The 22,747-nt window shown below is 37.7% G+C and overlaps 2 protein-coding genes across 2 annotated transcripts in view; both read right to left on the bottom strand.

Annotated features, from left to right (window-relative positions):
• Nucleotides 1-8,133: 8,133 nt before the first annotated feature.
• LOC115921662 lies at nt 8,134-11,638 on the bottom strand. The gene is made up of 2 exons (XM_030979449.1): nt 9,816-11,638; nt 8,134-8,831 (listed from the first exon to the last, which is right to left on the bottom strand). Exons 1-2 carry the CDS (start codon nt 11,521-11,523, stop codon nt 8,194-8,196), a joined length of 2,346 nt encoding a protein of 781 aa, XP_030835309.1. The 5' UTR covers nt 11,524-11,638; the 3' UTR covers nt 8,134-8,193.
• A 10,460-nt stretch (nt 11,639-22,098) lies between these two features.
• The window catches only part of LOC115921660 (E3 ubiquitin-protein ligase TRIM56-like), a gene marked incomplete at its 3' end in the record, with an annotated part of 1,615 nt that continues 966 nt past the window's right edge, over nt 22,099-22,747 (bottom strand). The window contains exon 1 of the mRNA XM_030979447.1: nt 22,099-22,747. This exon is cut by the window's right edge and continues 966 nt beyond it. Coding sequence (XP_030835307.1) covers nt 22,099-22,747 — 649 coding nt within the window.

Raw genomic sequence — 22,747 nt, 5'->3', positions numbered from 1 at the left:
CATTTGAGCTCTCTTTCTTCCTTCTCTTAACCTAGACCGACGTACAGTATCTTATAGGATTTAAAACAGTAGTTGCGGGGACACGGGGATCGTACCCCACCCCCGTCCTCTCGAAAGGAGAAACATAGAGGGAAGAGAGAGGGGAGAGATGAAAGAAAAGGAAACAGGACTTGAGACAATATTATCATGACCATTATGTGAGCTGTTTGCTTTGGAAATTGACACAACTTTAAGAAAATTGATATAATCTATGTGATACTCTACTGCCCGGCATCAGTATCACTGGCTTAAAATCTTGTATACATAACTTGTATAGTGAGGTAAAAATAGAGTGTATATTTTGCCAGTTCTGTGCAGATGTCATTTTTGCTTGTTTCACGTGTCAAATGTATTATATTGCTATATCAGACTGATTCATTTACACATATGCATTTATAATTTCTAACCATGTATGATACACTGTATACTGTTTCTTACAGTTGTCCTTGATTTAACTGCATGACGATATTAACACCAGGTAACTGTGACCTGCATTTATGCATTCAATGTATAAACCATTTTCACATTGATACCACTGCGCCTGTGTGATTCATTCAAGCATTCATATTGTACAAATGTTTGTTACTGTTGTCATGGTTGTAAATGAGATGCAATTTGTGAGTAAATCCTTTTAAAAAATTGTAATCCACCCCACACGTTCATCAGAACATGGACCTATTACGGATGGACATTCATCGTTTTCTTAACGAATTCATTGTGATTGTGTCCGTCAATGTCGTCTCAATAACATTCCCTACATGTTTCTTCACGTTGATCTCATGATGGTCACCGCCAAAAAGCCGGGACAGATTCAAGATAGTGATTTTACACATGTTAATCTACATGCGCAGAAGATAATAACTCGCTTAAATCATGGAAAATCGATGTGCAGTTCTGCTTTATAATCAGAAATTCGTCCTTGTTTTCACGAAGTGACGGTAGTGAGGAAAATCGTAACGCAAAGTGAATGCAATTTTTTTTCACTACCGTCACTTCGTGAAAACAGCGACGAATTGTTGTTCCGTGTACTGTATTTTATTTGAAAAACGTGTTGATATTACCAGATAGAGGTTATATTTGAATTGGTTGTGAGTTAAAATCCCGTTTCCCCCAATTTCCTCATAATATTCCAGAGTTATAACGCACAGGGCTTATAAAGATCATGGCCTTCTAATTGTTTTATAAGGTCATGGGTGTGCGCGAAAGTGTGCAAATCAGTAATAATACATTTTATATCACCAAAATCGTCTGCTTTTCAACTTTGCTGCTTCCCATTGGGGATGTTTTTATTTAAGACACACTCTTACAGAGCACACCATCCAAACAAAACCCAAGAGAGGGAAACTGCTCCCTTGTCAATGACCGAAAATGCTTACGCAGTCATTATTGTTAAAACAGCTGAATGTTCTCATTAAGATGCACATAATTGAAAAAAGGCTTTGTGAAATGCCCCCTGCTCTGCTTTTTCATTTTTGTTATCCCATCCAACAGGAATCGACACAATAGGCTATTTTCGTAATGTAACCAAATGTAATGCATAAGTCTTTGTGAAGTGCCTCAATACAAATTATATCATTCACCAGATAAGAATAATAGTATTTCAATAGACAGAATTCGAACTGCATACATTAGTTGTTGCCACGTAGGACAAACATTATGGCTTGAACTATCTAGCAACACTTAATATATGCAGTTTGCATTCTGTCTATTGAAATACTATTATTCTTATCAGGTGAATGAAATAATGTGTATTAAGGCACTTCACAAAAACTTATGCATTAAATTTGGTTACATTACGAAAATGGCCTATTTTAAGAAAGTTTAAAATCCTACTCGCTATTTAACTTTACTACAAGGCAGCAGGTATCATCAGCAACATGATGAACTAAAATGAAATGTATGCAATGCACAAAAAAACATGCACCCTCATTCGTTTTTATATCCAACCTCCTTAATATAACAAGGAGTGGGGAATTCCAACATTCAATACTAGCATTGGAGAAACTAATTTGATTCTGATATCTAATATTGTCAATGGGGATTCCACCGCAAGAGGGCGGAATATTTGGAACATTGATTGAAATTATCATCATCATCATCATCATCATCATCGTCATCATCAACATCATCATTATCATCAACAACATCATCATCATCATCATCATCATCATCATCATCATTATCATCATCAACATCATCATCATCATCATCACCATCCTCATCATCGCCATCATCAACATCATCATCATCATCATCATCGCCATCATCATCATCATCATCAACATCATCATCGTCAACATCGTCATCATCACAAGGACCACTATCATTATAACCATTAATATACCATCTTGATTAAACAGGCGTAAACTAATCTTCAAGATATTGATACATTCCTACTTTTCTTTAATATCATCCCTTCACCCCTCTTCATTCCCCTGTCTTTTCCTTCTCTCTCTCTCTCTCTCTTTCCTTTTCCGCCACAACTATACCACTTTCTCAACACCCCAAATCCGAATTACGGTTATCATTTATTATAAATATATTGTTATGCAATTTTATCTCGAGCAATGACAATCCTGGAGTTTGTACCCGTTTATGCATTTTCTTTATTCACAAACTATATACATTCATAATTATACAGAACTGAAAACGCAAATACAATTTGCAACACAATATATATACACAGACAAGAAAACGATCATAATGCAAAATGCAATCGGCCTACTTCACGAGAACACTTTTCGAATATTCTGGTAAATAATTCCATGTACATCCAACTCGTAAATGAACTATTCATAAAAATCAATTTGAGGGCAGCACTGATTTCCACAGATCTCCAGACAGTCATTAAAAACAATTACACCGAGTAAAGATAATTGAGTCAGTAAAGATAGATAATTTTGACTTTTCCTGTCCGAATCCAGCGAGTCTGAAAATAATATACCTGAGCGGCCAGGGCCCCATTTCACAAAACTTATCATCTGTGACAAATGACAGTTTTTTATGAGCTAGTGAAATCCTTGCTTCTGATTGGACATCAGTAGATTTGTCACTGTTTTTTATCATTTTTTATTCAAAAAAGGCTTTGTGAAACGGGTTCCTGATGAGGCCGGTTATTACTGGAAGAAGTAGAGTTTTTATTTATTTACAATTTATTTACAATATCATACATAAGATAATACTGCATCAATGTGGTACTCGAATTATCAGCTGCTTTTCAAAAAGAGATTTTGACCCTTAATCCTAGGCGGATCACCGAAGCGGATCCATGTATAGAACCCCCCCCCCCCCCCCCCCTCCTCCCCACGTACCCCATCGAAAGAAAACTGAGCCGATAACCGCTCCACCCTTTCCAGTGATGGAGGAATTCACAATTTTGAGACATTTTGGTCTTCATTTTTCGACTATCCGATTATCAAATTCTAGATCCACAGTCAATATTTTAAGTGTCCAGTGCATGGACTCTTCTGATCCCTTTCCGACTTGTAATCCTTTGTTGTAGTTTAAATTTCTCCTTTCTCTTCTTTTGCTTTTTATTACTTTTTCTGAATTGCACTTAGTCATGTATTAATGGAGACCCTTAATGATCTAACCACTCATGTCGTTATCAGGGTCAAAAAGGAGATTTGACTGCTGCGGTCGAGAGTTAGGTATGGTCATGTTGATCACCAATATCTGCATAAGTTTGCATTCAAGTTCTTTCACGAATATAATAACATCGCGGTTAATTAATGATGGCACAACTTGATTAGTTTTCGCCTCAGATATCAACACCGTGCAGCTCTTGTGTAAATTGATGGTAAGACGCTAAAATGGGCCGACGTGGTCATCGATCAAGCTAGGTTACAACCATTTCCGAAGCGGACAACGTGTACGACCGCACCCGCGACGTCCGACGCCCTCATCATTGTCGATATCATATACGTCGTCTTAAGATGCTGATCGATGTCGGACTGGTGCTATAATCGGGAGGTATTGATCGGTTTAATACATTTCTTCATTCTGTTGGAAAAGCGTTTCGACATCGTACGATCCCGTCGACGAAGCAGCGACATGTCAGGTCACCGTCGAAGAAATTGGTATTGACCTGTGGAGATTGAGAGAAAGGGTGAAAGTTGCGTAATGCTTTGACTATTGATAAATTTATAGATATTTTCTTCTAGACTAGCTTTCTCTAGAAAGTCTGTATACAACCACACGGTTCTCATCTACAGATGGAGCAATATACACGTATCTCCCAGAGCCATCTACACAGAGTTTGGCCAACCCGGTTCGAGTTGGACACAGTGGCCCGAATTCACAAAACAAGGTTTGAGCTCAGACCAAGGTTTGAGCTCAAACCTCCTTTTGTTTCGCCAAACCTCCTTTTGTTCTTTACAAACCAGGTTTGTAAAAAAACGCGTAAAACGCGTCATATGACGTACGAAAACCAAGGTTTGTCGACAAACCTCCTTTGTGAATTCGGGCCAATATGGCGACTACTGCTTTGTTAGGTCAAGCACAAAACAAAATAATATACGCCATGTTGTGACCCAGTGAAACAAAGTTGGCCAAACTCTGTGTATAGATGGCTCTGGTATCTCCGATCGAGAAACCTGAATTACAGGATTAATTCAGGTTGCACATTGAAGTCTACCACATTATTTTGGGCAGTGCACTTTGACTCCATTAAAAAAAAAACACGAAAATGACAACATAATTGAATGTGTAAAGGCAATGGTGTACTTCGGGGATACACCCAACTCAACCCCCCCCCCCCCCCAATAAAAGAGTGGTAACCACAAAAGAATGGGAGAGGAAAATGAGAGAAAAGACAATGATATGGGGAAAAGAAGTGTTACGACACCCTCCCCTCATTCTGTGACCTCAGTACTATTACTTTCTCCTATTGTATCTGTCAAGATTTTTAATAGAATATTATATATGAAGGACAGTTTGTTAAGATTTGGTGTAGTGGCTGACAAGAAGTGTACTGTTTGTAGTAACAATGATGAAACTATCATACATGTTTTTTGCTTTTGTAACTATTCTAATGAAGTATGGTCGAAGTTAGAGTTCTGGATATTTCGTAATACGGGGGAAAGGATCAAATTTACAAATCAAAATAAATTGTTTGGATATTGCGGTAGCAATAATAATGCACTCAACTGTGTTCTGATGGTTGTAAGACAAGAAATATTTTCAGCTAAATTACGAAATCAACTACCATCTTTTGATATAATTTTATCAGCTGTAAAACGTTATTAAAAAATGGAAAAATATATATACCAAACAAATCTCAGAGAGAATAAACTAAAAAAAGAAATGGTTTCGCTTTAAACAATATTTTGAGAGTGTTGGAAATGTGCTAACATAAACATGATCATGTATTTTATGTTTGGTATTTTTTTTAAATTATATATTTAAAGTACTAATTTTGTCATAAATGTTTGTTTTTATCTGCCACAAAAGTTTTTGGCCGTGATGATTATTATCTGTGTCAAGCCATTATGTATGGAAATTATTTCTTTAATTATTTGTATATGATATATGGATGTTCTGTATATGATGAAATTTGTTTTAAAAATAAAGAACCCTGTGGAAGGGGGGAAAAAATTTATTAAAAAAAAAAAAAAATTAAAAGCCAGGGGGCCCGGGCCCGTCGGCCCCCCCCCCCCCCCCCGTGGATCCGCGCCTGGGTAGACTTAAGGTCCACTAGACCGAATAGTAGAAAGATCTAAGTTTCGGTAATCGTCAGGGTTTGCAAAATCGGCGCAAGTTGTCGCCGTCGACAATGTGTGCCACAACAAACGTGCGAGTGTTTTTAAAAACCTTTACAGGGACTTTTTATTTAGAACATTGTCCCTCTGCAAAATCTTCTTTCCTTTTTTCAATTTTTATGATGTTGACAATTACAGTGCATTGCGAGGCTGAAATACTATTAACAAAGTTATTTCGTCCATTGATCTAAAATAAAATGGGAAAAAAAACAAAGACCACATGAGAGAAATGTAATTGAGTTGAACTTATCCAGTTAGTCTTTATTTCTGCAACAAAGGAATGACAAAAAGAAATGAGCTGCTAGAAATCTGTCTTTGTTAATTTGTTTGTTGTTAATAGACTCATGCTCCCTCCAATGTTAAAGACTAGCCGAATTATCAACATCTATTTTAACACTAGATCGATCAATACAGTCATATACACTAAACCTATCGCATACTAAAACCGAAAAAGTCCCTTAACCCCCAACTTGACGAAATAAAGACCCCCTCCCCCTCTCGTTCGTAATAAAAAAAACCGCGCGATTACCGTCACTAGGGCTCTTAGTAATCATATTCCGAGAAAAATAAACGACCTCTTACACGTTACTGCAGTTTTTAAAGTTTATGTCTCACAAAACATTTATTGTCTCACAAAACAAATATTTATCTTTGTTGATGTCACCATTACATCTTTATAATCACTATATTTAATATATTCAAGGTTTCTTCACTTTATACTCTCTGATGTAATATTAATTTGCCAATTTCGCTTAATTCAGGAACATCACCTTGTTTAACCAATATTGAAACTTAGCTTTAATATCTTATCTTTTATCGTATTTTATCTGTATAAACATCTAAATATTTAATAAATATTATATTGGCCTTGCATGGAGGTCTAATCCCATCTGGCCAAACTAGTACAGATGGGCTTTAAAATTTAGATAATTGGAATAGGCCTAGTCATTCGTCTAAAAAAAAAAAAAATTTCCGTATCTGCAATTACATATTTACCACACAAAAACAAATGCATAATGAAACCAGTTTCATGAACGAAGACAAAAATTGGAAATCTTTGATAAAACTATATACACAAAGAAAGGGTATCAGTCTTGCGATAACAGTACAGTTTTGTTTTATGCCCTTACTGTAAAAAAAAATATCTTTAACAAAAATCACCACTTTCTTATCATGTGGCCGATTTCGGCAAAACACTTAACTTAATTATAAACTCTTTTCTCTTTTTGCTCTTGCGTTTTATAAAATCTAATCTATCTATTGTTTTAATTCATTATACGAGCAGTAACCAAATCAAAATTTTGAAGAAGAAAGGGTGTCTTGTTTTAAAGGTTTTCTACTAAAAATGTGATAATATAAAAGTAACTTTCTCATCAAAGTTTAGATATTTATGTACATAAGCAGGCTAACATGATTTAAAAAAAAAAACTATTTACTACAACATTATCAAGCAACCATTTTTCAATGGCAGTATCAGCATTTATAAACATCATAAGCCTGAACATTTTTCAGCTCATTTTATATATGAAAGACTAACATCAATGCATCACGTGTGAAAATTGAAATGATTGTCACCATTACCTTTTTTTCCACAGGACTTTTAAAATGAAATATACATGTATTTTTTACAATGATTTACATTCGCACTATCATACTAATTACACTTTGAGAAAATGGCTGGTAATTGATATCACTTTGATATTATTAAAGGCGTATGATGCTCCTTGGTTGTATTTACAGACTCTTAAAGTATAGAATGATAGATCTTCAAGTTAAAGAAGAAAAAAACCCACAAATGTTATTTGTTCTTTGAAAGAGATATCACCTCTTCTGATGATTACCAGAATCGCTAATCGAAGTTGCATTTGAGCGTAGTAATAATTGTGAAATGTTATATGAATAAATTTGCATGTGAGTAAGTAACGTAAAAATTGGCGACTGGTCACCGATTATATCTGAAATGTTGAAGGTAAAACGAGCTAAGATTTGATTGTATTCATAAAAGAAACATACTGTTTACCTGTTATAACCATTACCCTATTAAACCTTTTCCATATCCTGAACATACATTGGATTTTATCTCCATTAAAACCAGGGGGTGTTTCACAAAGATCCTAAGTCAAACTTAACTCTAAGTTGGACTTAAATATTATGGATAGCCATTTGTAGCCTTAAAATTAAATATATTTAAAAGCAGAAGCTCAAGTATTTTAGACTTTTTATAAATTCCACATCAAGAACATGAAATCTCCTCGATAATAAAAAAATAAAAAATAACTTTTACAAAATATTTTCATAGATGCTAACGGCTTTCCATAAATGTTAAGTCCAACTTAGAGATAAGTTCTACTTAGGATCTTTGTGAAACACCCCCCAGGTATCCTTATTCATCCCCCTAAACATCCTCCTCCTTATCGTCATCCTGGTCTTGGCCGTTGACGTCTTTGTCATCTAATATATCCCAATCTTCCGCCGAAAAGACACGAATCCCATCCCCCGTGTGCATGATCACGAGGTCGTTTCCATAGTTACCAATGACTGGCCACTCGTCTGACTGGAAGTCTGCCGACACGTCGAGCTCGTCGATGATGTACTCGAGGGGACCACCATCTTCCAAGGAATGCTTGGCGAGCGTGACGATGTGGCTGCCCCAGAAGGCGGACAGAACATAGAGGGCGTCACTCTCTGTGCAGGAGATGGACAAGTACATCCTGCCAGGCTCCTTGATTTCATGCTGGACTCTCCCGTCTTTGTCAGTGATGATGACGGCTTTCTTGTCTCCGCGCAGGAACACCAACTGACCTGACTTGGCGGCTGCAAGACTTCTAACCCTATCAAGGGGAACCTCGAAATTATCTGAAGATAACTGAGACGAGCTTTCCTCAGTTTTTTCCCTATAGATTTTCGTGGATATTGTGAAGATGTCTGATCCTGCTTTTGGGATATCCGGTCTTGTTTCCTTTCCTTTCGAATCCGAAGGAGAGAGGGTGCCTTCTGCCTTGCTTAGAGACTTGGCACTGCCGAAAGCAGATACTGTAAGAATGAAACAAGACGAAACAATCCATTTTGTTAAAGGCCCCCTAAAGTGTTAGGAGCCCCGAAAATTCAATGGCAAAATTTCACTTAAATTGTATCATAATGTGTAAGAAGATGTCATATAAGATACATTTCTGCAAGGATTTTAAAAACAAATGTGTTTGAAGTCGGATATTGATAAAAGAATACAAAATGTATAGGTTTTTCTGCGTACAACAGAAAACCCAAATTATGTATTCTTTTACCAATATTTGCCTTCAAAACACTTTTTTAAAAATATATATATAAATGGGGGGGGGGGTTGCAAAAGTGTGTATTAAAGACAAGGTTGAGTTCTGGGAAGAGGTGAAAGATAATTTGTGAGCGTTATCATTGTACTATGCGAGTGTGGAAGATCATCAGATAAAAAATGTTCTCTGGAAAGCATGGCTCTTCAATTGACTTGATATTCGAAGTACATGGCATGTAACATCTCATGTGGTCTCATATACATCTTTCTGTGTACAGTGCTTGTAACTTTACCAAGACTGGGCCATATTTCTTATAATTTTGATGATTCCAGAACCTTGCCGTACACACCAATTATTTGCTAGATAATCAACCTTTTCTGATCGATTCCACAACGTTTCTTTCACAATGCAATCGCATGACCAGAACTCAACTTTATCTTTAAATGACATTCTCTTTCACATTATGATACAATATAAGTGAATCTTTGCAAATATATTTTTGACGAATTTGGGAATCCCAACACTTTAGAGGGGCCTTAAAATTGCTTTATGATTATAAATGCATTTATTACGTAAAAGAGGAAAATGTCTTCACTCACGATGAAGACAATCTTTAGTACTAATTATGGCAGGGGGTGGTTGGGGGGGGGGGGTCACATGAAATAGTATCCATTATATGGAAATGTGAGAGGATTTTATATCGCTTGAAAATAAAATTTACATCAGTTGACTTTAACGGTTCAATATTTACCTGTCTGAGAGTTGGAGGTTGTGCCAGTGAAGGAGGGTTGCTGTTGAGGCAGTGTCATACCAAAGGTAAATCCACCACCCGTCACTAGTCTCTTATTTGGGTTACCTTCTACATTTATCGCAGATGATGTTGTTGTTTCCCGTTTGGTTTCGCTGACTGGTTCGGACCCGGATGGGGTTGCCTGACTTGAACTTGATATGGCTGGTCTATTATCGGCAACAACGGTGAGAGACTGAGAATCAACAGTGAGTCTTGCACTGGGGTTCAGAGGACATGGTGGGACAGCTGTGTGTTCATCGGATGTTGGGAAATCATCCAGTTTCAACCTGTAGAGTTGCGTGCAAGCTGCGTCGGTATCAGCAATGAAAGAGAAGGCTTGGTCCTTCATTGATATGGCCACATCTACCACCTGTTTTATGCTTGCATTAAGTTGAAGCTTCATCCAAGTGGACGGGTTGGCTTCGTTAGACAACAGTTTCTTGTAGATCACCTTCTTGCAAACAACGTACATTGCGTTTCCATCGCAGAAAATGTTCACAATGTCTTTATCAGGAATCGTAAACATCTGAGTCTCTCGCCAAACACGCGACATCGACAGCTTGGCAAAGCGCGCCATTTGCTCTGGCATCTTCGATCCTTCTATCATGGTAGATTTCAAAGCCACGAGATCCATAGAAATTGTCATAGTGACATCTGACGCGATCAATTCTTCGAGTTCTTTGAGAACATCTTCAGGTAAGAAGGGACCTCTAGATATGTCAGTAACCTCTTTTGCCGAAACAACCTCTTTAGCCTTTGATTGCGCCCTCGTGAGATTTTCTTTTGTTGTGTTCATGTTGTCTCTGAAAGCTTGTAGTTTGACGTTAAGCTTTTCCTCCAACTCGTTAACCTTCTGCAAAAGTTCTTCCTCTGCTTTATCCAAGTTGTCAACAGCCTTTGATTTCTGGTCCCGAATAGATTCTTTCATCTTATGAAACTTCTGGTTTGCTCCTGTTTCTCGTGCATCCACATCATTTAACATGGTGCTCACATGTTCCTCCTTTTCCTCGCAGCTTTTTAGACGATCTTGTAACTTCTCCTTTGTTTCCTGAAACATCTTCTGCACTGTGGTGCAGTCATGGTCAGGTTTGGTATGGTCGAGAACGATACAGTCCCTGCAGATACGTTTCTTGCAGGTTCTGCAGTAGAACCTTCGCAGTTCACCGCCATGCTCTTCGCACTCGTGCGCCTTTCTCCACAAGCCCTCTTCCATCCACTTGATTTGGATAGTCCCGTTCTCAATCTTGTCCAGGGGAACTGTACGGTGATCTTTCATCAAGAGTTTCATTTTAGCATGGGAAGAAGCGCATGAGTCACAGATGAAATGGAGACAGTCTCGGCAGTAGGTCGTCAGAGGTGATTCGCTGTCCCCACACGCGTCACACATTATTTGGGTCGAGTTTTTCTTTGCCTCAAGAACTTCGAGAACCCGGTAAATCAGCGGATTGGACTTCAGACCTGCCACACCTTCTCTCGGAAGAGAAGTCACCTCTCTGCACATAAGGCATTTTATACCACCTGAACGGCCTTGTGATGCCTTATCGCACTGCTTTAAACATTCTTCACAGAAAGTATGCCTGCATGAGAGAGATTTGGGGTTCCTTAAAGTGTTCATGCAAACGGCACAGACAAGTTCACGGACGAGTTTTTCTACAGCTTTTGCCGCCATTTTCTTAATTTCTATTTTCTGTAGAATTTGATCAGGCCACGATAAAGCGTGCTAACTGGTCGACACACAATTATCAAATGTAATGCCGGAAGAGAATGACGCCTGTCAAATGCAATATCTGATCGATGACGCTAACGCGTTCCCTGTATTACTACTGACAAAACGTACGGTGGGAATCCCCATCGCTAATATTAAACATTAGAATCAAATAAGTTTCTTCAATGCAAATATTAAACGTTGGAATTCCCCACTCCCTTTTTAGAATCAAGGTTGGATATTAAAAAAATGAGGGCGGTTTATTTTTCTCTTTAAGATTTTAGCTTTGTCATTTCAATAATATGAACAATTAAGTTTTATTCGTATTTAATAGAAAAAATTAGATGAAAAATAGCGTAAAAGCCTATATACCATTTAAAATAACTAAATTTACTGTAAAATCACCTCCGTGATCTGTTTATTTATGAAGAATGCATCTTCACATACATTACAGTCATGATGAATTTACAAATTTATTTGACTTTGGAAGAAAATATCAATTTGTTTTTACCGAACTTATTGTTAGCTTGAATTTGTTACCCCTTTGGGAGTTGGTCCTAATCTGTCTTCTTACATGTTTGATGGTTTTGCTGCAAATACATTTGAGCTCTCTTTCTTCCTTCTCTTAACATAAACCGACGTATCTTATAGGATTTAAAACAGTAGTTGCGGGGGCACGGGGGATCGTACCCCACCCCCGTCCTCTCGAAAGGAGAAACATAGAGGGAAGAGAGAGGGGAGAGATGAAAGAAAAGGAAACAGGACTTGAGACAATATTATCATGACCATATGTGAGCTGTTTGCTTTGGAAATTGACACAACTTTAAGAAAATTGATATAATCTATGTGATACTCTACTGCCCGGCATCAGTATCACTGGCTTAAAATCTTGTATACATAATTTGTATAGTGAGGTAAAAATAGAGTGTATATTTTGCCAGTTCTGTGCAGATGTCATTTTTGCTTGTTTCACATGTCAAATGTATTATATTGATAACGTCAGACTGATTCATTTACACATATGCATTTATAATTTCTAACCATGTATGATACACTGTATACTGTTTCTTACAGTTGTCCTTGATTTAACTGCATGACGATATTAACACCAGGTAACTGTGACCTGCATTTATGCATTCAATGTATAAACCATTTTCACATTGACACTACTGCGCCTGTGTGATTCATTCAAGCATCTATATTGTACAAATAACGTCAATGTATGTTACTGTTGTCATGGTTATAAATGAGATGCATTTGTGAGTAAGTCCTTTTTTTAATTGTAATCCACCCCACACGTTCATCAGAAGAACTGAAGTGTGAAGGCCCGGTCACACACAGGGGACGCATGGAGGACGCACGGCCGGCGCATGGAAATTTTGCAATTTTGGCCAGTGCGTTGTCGTTCGCTAGGCGTGCGTCATCACTCGTTACTCGTTCGTCGAGCGCGCTGCACCCACGCTATGCATTCGTCGTCATTCGCTGTGTGCGTCGGGATTTTTTGAGCATGCTCAAAAGTGTGCGCGGAGCTCGACGCATGAATGTACACGCCAAAGGCACGCCAGACGTGCGTTGAGCGCGCTAGACCAGCGCCAGACATACGCGGAGCACACGCCCTGTATACGCACAGCGCGCTAGCTACACGCTGCGCATTTTGTGTCAGCTCGCTAGCTTTTCCAAAATCATGACAGAGTTAGGCACACGGCCTTTTCCGATCTCCAATGCGCTGGCCGTGCGTCGTAGAACGCGGTGCATGCGTGGACCATTCGTCCAGCGCGCTAGCAACACGCTGTGCATTCGTGGAAGTTATTATCATGTGCGCTCTGGGTACGGTCTGTATGCGCACTGTATGCGCCCTAGCAACACGCTATGCATTTGGTGTCAGCTCGCTGTAGCTACGACAAAAGTTGGGCGCACGACAACGCACTGGCCAGAATTGCAAATTTCCAATGCGCTGGCCGTGCGTTCTCCATGCGTCCCCTCTGTGTGACCGGGCCTTAACGAAGGCGTACACCGAGTTCTGCTCTGCTTTTTAATTCGTTATCCCATCCAACAGGAACCGACACAATAGGCCATTTTCGTAATGTAACCAAATTTAATGCACAAGTCTTTATGAAGTGCCTCATTGCCTCAATATATATTATTTCATTCACCAGATAAGAATAATAGTATTTCAATAGACAGAATTCGAACTGCATACATTAGTTGTTGCCACGTAGGACAAACATTATGGCTTGAACTATCTAGCAACACTTAATACATGCAGTTTGCATTCTGACTATTGAAGTACTATTATTCTTATCATGTGAATGAAATAATTTGTATTAAGGCGCTTCACAAAAACTTATGCATTAAATTTGGTTACATTACGAAAATGACCTATTTTAAGAAAGTTTAAAATCCTACTCGCTGTTTAACTTTACTACAAGGTAGCAGGTATCATCAGCAACATGATGAACTAAAATAAAATGTATGCAATGCACACAAAAACATGCACCCTCATTCGTTTTTATATCCAACCTCCTTAATATAACAAGGAGTGGGGAATTCCAACATTCAATACTAGCATTGGAGAAACTAATTTGATTCTGATATCTAATGTTGTCAATGGGGATTGCACCGCAAGAGGGCGGAATATTTGGAACATTGATTGAAATTATCATCATCATCATCATCATCATCATCGTCATCATCAACATCATCATCATCATTATCATCATCAACAACAACATCATCACCATCATCATCAACATCATCATCATCATCATCATTATCATCAACAACATCATCATCATCATCATCATCATCATTATCATCATCAACAACAACATCATCATCACCATCATGAACATCATCGCCATCATCATCGTCAACATCGTCATCATCACAAGGACCACTATCATTATAACCATTAATATAACATCTTGATTAAACAGGCGTAAACTAATCTTCAAGATATTGATACACTCCTACTTCTCTTTAATATCATCCCTTCACCCCTCTTCATACCCCTGTCTTTTCCTTCTCTCTCTCTCTTTCCTTTTCCGCCACAACTATACCACTTTCTCAACACCCCAAATCCGAATTACGCTTATCATTTATTATAAATATATTGTTATACAATTTTATCTCGAGCAATGACAATCCTGGAGTTTGTACCCGCTTATACATTTTCTTTATTCACAAACTATATACATTCATAATTATACAGAACTGAAAATGCAAATAAATTTACAATATACACAGACAAGAAAACGATGATCATAATGCAAAATGCAATCGGCCTACTTCACGAGAACACTTGAAGGATATTCTGGTAAATAATTCTATTTTTGTTTTCTGAATTGGACTTGGTCATGTAAGAATTAATGGAAACGCTTAATAACTCGTAAATGAAATATTCATGTAAATAAATTTGGGGGCAGCACTGAATTCCACAGACCTCCAGACTGTCATTGAAAACAACTATATCGAGGAAAGATAATTCAGTCAGTAGAGATAGATAACTATGACATTTCCTGTCCGAATCCAGCGAGTCTGAAAATAATATACCTGAGCGGCCAGGGCCCCATTTCACAAAAGTTATCATCTGTGACAAATGACAGTTTTTGTTATGAGCTAGTGAAATCCTTGCTTCTGATTGGACATCAGCAGATTTGTCACTGATTTTTGTAATTTGCCATTGTAAAAATGCTTTGTGAAACGGGTTCCTGATGAGGCCGATTATTACTGGAACAAGTAGGGTTTTTATTTATTTACAATTTATTTACAATATCATACATAAGATAATACTGCATCAATGTGGTACTCGAATTATCAGCTGCTTTTCAAAAAGAGATTTTGACCCTTAATCCTAGGCGGATCACCGAAGCGGATCCATGTATAGAACCCCCCCCCCCCCCCTCTCCTCCCCACCCCATCGAAAGAAAACTGAGCCGATAACCGCTCCACCCTTTCCAGTGATGGAGGAATTCACAATTTTGAGACATTTTGGTCTTCATTTTTCGACTATCCGATTATCAAATTCTAGATCCACAGTCAATATTTTAAGTGTCCAGTGCATGGACTCTTCTGATGCCTTTCCGACTTGTAATCCTTTGTTGTAGTTTGAATTTCTCCTTTCTCTTCTTTTGCTTTTTATTACTTTTTCTGAATTGCGCTTAGTCATGTAAGTATTAATGGAGACCCTTAATGATCTAACCACTCATGTCGTTATCAGGGTCAAAAAGGAGATTTGACTGCTGCGGTCGGGAGTTAGGTATGGTCATGTTGATCACCAATATCTGCATAAGTTTGCATTCAAGTTCTTTCACGAATATAATACATCGCGGTTAATTAATGATGGCACAACTTGATTAGTTTTCGCCTCAGATCAACACCGTGCAGCTCTTGTGTAAATTGATGGTAAGACGCTAAAATGGGCCGACGTGGTCATCGATCAAGCTAGGTTACAACCATTTCCGAAGCGGACAATGTGTACGACCGCACCCCGCGACGTCCGACGCCCTCATCATTTTCGATATCATATACGTCGTCTTAAGATGCTGATCGATGTCGGACTGGTGCTATAATCGGGAGGTATTGATCGGTTTAATACATTTCTTCATTCTGTTGGAAAAGCGTTTCGACATCGTACGATCCCGTCGACGAAGCAGCGACATGTCAGGTCACCGTCGAAGAAATTGGTGTTGACCTAGAGATTGAGAGAAAGGGTGAAAGTTGCGTAATGCTTTGACTATTGATAAATTTATAGATATTTTCTTCTAGAATAGCTTTCTCTAGAAAGTCTGTATACAACCACACGGTTCTCGTCTACAGATGGAGCAATATACACGTATCTCCCAGAGCCATCTACACAGAGTTTGGCCAACCTGGTTCGAGTTGGACACAATATGGCGACTACTGCTTTGTTAGGTCAAGCACAAAACAAAATAATATACGCCATGTTGTGACCCAGTGAAACAAAGTTGGCCAAACTCTGTGTATAGATGGCTCTGGTATCTCCGATTGAGAGACCTGAATTACAGGATTAATTCAGGTTGCACATTGAAGTCTACCTCATTCGGGCTGTGCACTTTGACTCCATTAAAAAAAAACACGAAAATGAGAACATAATTGAATGTGTAAAGGCAATGGCGTACTTCGGGGATACACCCAACTCAACCCCCCCCCCCAAAAAAAAGAACAAAATAAAAGAGTGGTAACCACAACAGAAAGGGAGAGGGAAATGAGAGAAAAGACAATGGTATGGGGAAAAGAAGTGTTACGACACCCTCCCCTCATTCTGTAACCTCAGTACTATTACTTTCTCCTATTGTATCTGTCAAGATTTTAAATAGAATATTATATATGAAGGACAGTTTGTTAAGATTTGGTGTAGTGGCTGACAAGAAGTGTACTGTTTGTAGTAACAATGATGAAACTATCATACATGTTTTTTGCTTTTGTAACTATTCTAATGAAGTATGGTCGAAGTTAGAGTTCTGGATATTTCGTAATACGGGGGAAAGGATCAAATTTACAAATCAAAATAAATTGTTTGGATATTGCGGTAGCAATAATAATGCACTCAACTGTGTTCTGATGGTTGTAAGACAAGAAATATTTTCAGCTAAATTACGAAATCAACTACCATCTTTTGATATAATTTTATCAGCTGTAAAACGTTATTAAAAAATGGAAAAATATATATACCAAACAAATCTCAGAGAGAATAAACTAAAAAAAGAAATGGTTTCGCTTTAAACAATATTTTGAGAGTGTTGGAAATGTGCTAACATAAACATGATCATGTATTTTATGTTTGGTATTTTTTTTAAATTATATATTTAAAGTACTAATTTTGTCATAAATGTTTGTTTTTATCTGCCACAAAAGTTTTTGGCCGTGATGATTATTATCTGTGTCAAGCCATTATGTATGGAAATTATTTCTTTAATTATTTGTATATGATATATGGATGTTCTGTATATGATGAAATTTGTTTTAAAAATAAAGAACCCTGTGGAAGGGGGGAAAAAATTTATTTAAAAAAAAAAAAAATTAAAAGCCAGGGGGCCCGGGCCCGTCGGCCCCCCCCCCCCCCCCCCCCGTGGATCCGCGCCTGGGTAGACTTAAGGTCCACTAGACCGAATAGTAGAAAGATCTAAGTTTCGGTAATCGTCAGGGTTTGCAAAATCGGCGCAAGTTGTCGCCGTCGACAATGTGTGCCACAACAAACGTGCGAGTGTTTTTAAAAACCTTTACAGGGACTTTTTATTTAGAACATTGTCCCTCTGCAAAATCTTCTTTCCTTTTTTCAATTTTTATGATGTTGACAATTACAGTGCATTGCGAGGCTGAAATACTATTAACAAAGTTATTTCGTCCATTGATCTAAAATAAAATGGGAAAAAAAACAAAGACCACATGAGAGAAATGTAATTGAGTTGAACTTATCCAGTTAGTCTTTATTTCTGCAACAAAGGAATGACAAAAAGAAATGAGCTGCTAGAAATCTGTCTTTGTTAATTTGTTTGTTGTTAATAGACTCATGCTCCCTCCAATGTTAAAGACTAGCCGAATTATCAACATCTATTTTAACACTAGATCGATCAATACAGTCATATACACTAAACCTATCGCATACTAAAACCGAAAAAGTCCCTTAACCCCCAACTTGACGAAATAAAGACCCCCTCCCCCTCTCGTTCGTAATAAAAAAAACCGCGCGATTACCGTCACTAGGGCTCTTAGTAATCATATTCCGAGAAAAATAAACGACCTCTTACACGTTACTGCAGTTTTTAAAGTTTATGTCTCACAAAACATTTATTGTCTCACAAAACAAATATTTATCTTTGTTGATGTCACCATTACATCTTTATAATCACTATATTTAATATATTCAAGGTTTCTTCACTTTATACTCTCTGATGTAATATTAATTTGCCAATTTCGCTTAATTCAGGAACATCACCTTGTTTAACCAATATTGAAACTTAGCTTTAATATCTTATCTTTTATCGTATTTTATCTGTATAAACATCTAAATATTTAATAAATATTATATTGGCCTTGCATGGAGGTCTAATCCCATCTGGCCAAACTAGTACAGATGGGCTTTAAAATTTAGATAATTGGAATAGGCCTAGTCATTCGTCTAAAAAAAAAAAAATTTCCGTATCTGCAATTACATATTTACCACACAAAAACAAATGCATAATGAAATCAGTTTCATGAACGAAAACAAAAATTGGAAATCTTTGATAAAACTATATACACAAAGAAAGGGTATCAGTCTTGCGATAACAGTACAGTTTTGTTTTATGCCCTTACTTAAAAAAAATATCTTTAACAAAAATCACCACTTTCTTATCATGTGTCCGATTTCAGCAAAACACTTATTTTTGTTTTTGCGTTTTATAAAATCTAATCTATCTATTGGTTTTACTCATTATACGAGCAGTAACCAAATCAAAATTTTGAAGAAGAAAGGGTGTCTTGTTTTAAAGGCTTTCTACTAAAAATGTGATAATATAAAAGTGACTTTTTCATCAAAGTTTAGATATTTATGTACATAAGCAGGCTAACATGATTTAAAAAAAAAACTATTTACTACAACATTATCAAGCAACCATTTTTCAATGGCAGTATCAGCATTTATAAACATCATAAGCCTGAACATTTTTCAGCTCATTTTATATATGAAAGACTAACATCAATGCATCACGTGTGAAAATTGAAATGATTGTCACCATTACCTTTTTTCCACAGGACTTTTAAAATGAAATATACATGTATTTTTTACAATGATTTACATTCGCACTATCATACTAATTACACTTTGAGAAAATGGCTGGTAATTGATATCACTTTGATATTATTAAAGGCGCATGATGCTCCTTGGTTGTATTTACAGACTCTTAAAGTATAGAATGATAGATCTTCAAGTTAAAGAAGAAAAAAAAACCACAAATGTTATTTGTTCTTTGAAAGAGATATCACCTCTTCTGATGATTACCAGAATCGCTAATCGAAGTTGCATTTGAGCGTAGTAATAATTGTGAAATGTTATATGAATAAATTTGCATGTGAGTAAGTAACGTAAAAATTGGCGACTGGTCACCGATTATATCTGAAATGTTGAAGGTAAAACGGGCTAAGATTTGATTGTATTCATGAAAGAAACATACTGTTTACCTGTTATAACCATTACCCTATTAAACCTTTTCCATATCCTGAACATGCATTGGATTTTATCTCCATTAAAACCAGGGGGTATTTCACAAAGATCCTAAGTCAAACTTAACTCTAAGTTGGACTGAAATATTATGGATAGCCATTTGTAGCCTTAAAATAAAATATATTCAAAAGCAGAAGCTCAAGTATTTTAGACTTTTTATAAATTCCACATCAAGAACATGAAATCTCCTCGATAATAAAAAATAAAAAATAACTTTTACAAATGTTTTCATAGATGCTAACGGCTTTCCATAAATGTTAAGTCCAACTTAGAGATAAGTTCTACTTAGGATCTTTGTGAAACACCCCCCAGGTATCCTTATTCATCCCCCTAAACATCCTCCTCCTTATCGTCATCCTGGTCTTGGCCGTTGACGTCTTTGTCATCTAATATATCCCAATCTTCCGCCGAAAAGACACGAATCCCATCCCCCGTGTGCATGATCACGAGGTCGTTTCCATAGTTACCAATGACTGGCCACTCGTCTGACTGGAAGTCTGCCGACACGTCGAGCTCGTCGATGATGTACTCGAGGGGACCACCATCTTCCAAGGAATGCTTGGCGAGCGTGACGATGTGGCTGCCCCAGAAGGCGGACAGAACGTAGAGGGCGTCACACTCCGTGCAGGAAATGGACAAGTACATCCTACCAGGCTCCTTGATTTCATGCTGGACTCTCCCGTCTTTGTCAGTGATGATGACGGCTTTCTTGTCCCCGCGCAGGAACACCAACTGGCCTGTCTTCGCCGCAGCAAGACTTCTAACCCTATCGAGTGGAACCTCAAAATTATCTGAAGATAACTGAGACGAGCTTTTCTCAGTTTTTTCCCTATAGATTTTCGTGGATATTGTGAAGATGTCTGATACTGCTTTTGGGATATCCGGTCTTGTTTCCTTTCCTTTCGAATCCGAAGGAGAGAGGGTGCCTTCTGCCTTGCTTGGAGACTTGGCACTGCCGAAAGCAGATACTGTAAGAATAAAACAAGATGAAACAAAAGGCTTGGATTGCAACAGCTGAAATATTACAGAGCATTGTCTAATATTACTGTACACTTTCATAATTTTATACCATCAAGTTCTTCAACTCATCAAAATATTCAGACACTATATTTGTGATATCCTTCCAGACCTAATGAATACGAAAACAGTACATAAAATGTATTAGTACATGTATATTGGGGCATCGCAATGAACAAGATTTGACGAAAGCTTGATATAATTATGAGTTATACCTGTTAAACCTATCTATTGCGATCGCCCAAGGGAAACACAAAAAGTGGCCTTTGTAGACAGGTGGTCTTTGTAGACAGGTTCCTTTAGTACATGAGAAACCATTTTCAAGGGAAACAAGAAATGTGGCCTTTGTAGACAGGTGGTCTTTGAAGACAGGTTCCTTTAGTACATAATTCAATGAGAAACCATTTTAAAGGGAAACAAGAAATGTGGTCGCTAAAGCAGGTTTGACTGTACATTACGTAGAACACATAACGTGCTACGCATCAACCCATACACAGATCGGTGGGTCGGCTTGTATGTTGGTGTGACTATTTCGAATAAAATCTTATCCATTTGTTAAAGGCCCCCAAAGTGTTAGGAGCATCGAAAATTAAATGGCAAAATTTATAATAATGTGTAAGAAGATGTCATATAAGATACATTTCTGCAAGGATTTTCAAAATAATGTGTTTGAAGTCGGATATTGATAAAAGACTACAAAATGTAGGTTTTTCTGCGTACAACAGAAAACCCAAATTATGTATTCTTTTATTAATATTCGCCTTCAAAACACATTAAAAACAAGAAACAAATTGGTGGGATTTTTGCAGTAGTGTGTCTAAAATGACATTCTCTTTCACATTATGATACAATATAAGTGAATCTTTGCAAATAGATTTTTGGCAAAATTGGGGCTCCCAACACTTTAGAGGGGCCGTAAAATTGCATTATAATTATTAATGCGTTTTTACGTAAAAGAGGAAAATGTCTTCACTCACGATGAAGGCAATCTTGAGTACTAGTTTTGGCAGGGGTGAGTGGGGGGGGGGGGCACATGAAATTATATCCATTATATGGAAATGTGAGAGGATTTTATATCGCTTGAAAATAACATTTACATCAGTTGACTTTACCAGTTCAATATTTACCTGTCTGAGAGTTGGAGGTTGTGCCAGTGAAGCAGGGTTGCTGTTGAGGCAGTGTCATACCAAAGGTAAATCCACCACCAGCCGCTGCCATTGGTCTCTTATTTGAGTTACCTTTAACAACCGGAGAGAAAGGTGGTGCATTCACATTTATCGCAGATGATGTCGTTTTTTCTGTTTTGTTTCGCTGACCGGTTCGGACCCTGATGGGGTTGCCTGACTTGAACTTGATATGGCTGGCTTGTTATCAGCAACGACGATGAGGGACTGGGAATCAACAGTGAGTCTTGCACTGGGATTCAGAGGACATGGTGGGACCGTTGTGTGTTCATCAGATGTTGGGAAATAATCCAGTTTGAACCTGTAGAGTTGCGTGCAAGCTGCGTCGGTATCAGCAATGAAAGAGAAGGCTTGGTCCTTCATTGATATGGCCACATCTACCACCTGTTTGATGCTTGCATTAAGTTGAAGCTTCATCCAAGTGGCCGGGTTGGCTTCGTTAGACAACAGTTTCTTGTAAATCACCTTCTTGCAAGCAACGTACATTGCCTTTCCATCTGAGAAAATTTTCACAATGTCTTTATCAGGAATCGGAATCATCTGAGTCTCTCGCCAAATACGCGACAACGACAGCTTGGCAAAGCGCGCCATTTGCTCTGGCATCTTCGATCCTTCTATCATGGTAGATTTCAAAGCCACGAGATCCATAGAAATTGTCATAGTGACATCTGACGCGATCAATTCTTCGAGTTCTTTGAGAACATGTTCAGGTAAGAAGGGACCTCTAGATATGTCAGTAACCTCTTTTGCCGAAACAACCTCT

This window comes from Strongylocentrotus purpuratus, unplaced genomic scaffold (assembly GCF_000002235.5).
Source record: "Strongylocentrotus purpuratus isolate Spur 01 unplaced genomic scaffold, Spur_5.0 spur5_scaffold_10, whole genome shotgun sequence".
In the NCBI taxonomy this organism is placed as follows: Eukaryota; Metazoa; Echinodermata; class Echinoidea; order Camarodonta; family Strongylocentrotidae; genus Strongylocentrotus; species Strongylocentrotus purpuratus.
This window is presented reverse-complemented; position numbering and strand designations above follow the sequence as displayed.

Bases quoted from the DNA above. Each gene is read 5' to 3' on its own strand.
- LOC115921662 (XM_030979449.1), bottom strand. From the start codon at position 11,523: ATGGCGGCAAAAGCTGTAGAAAAACTCGTCCGTGAACTTGTCTGTGCC. The intron at 8,832-9,815 runs GTAAATATTGAA...TCATTCTTACAG, and splicing joins AACCTCCAACTCTCAGACAG to TATCTGCTTTCGGCAGTGCC.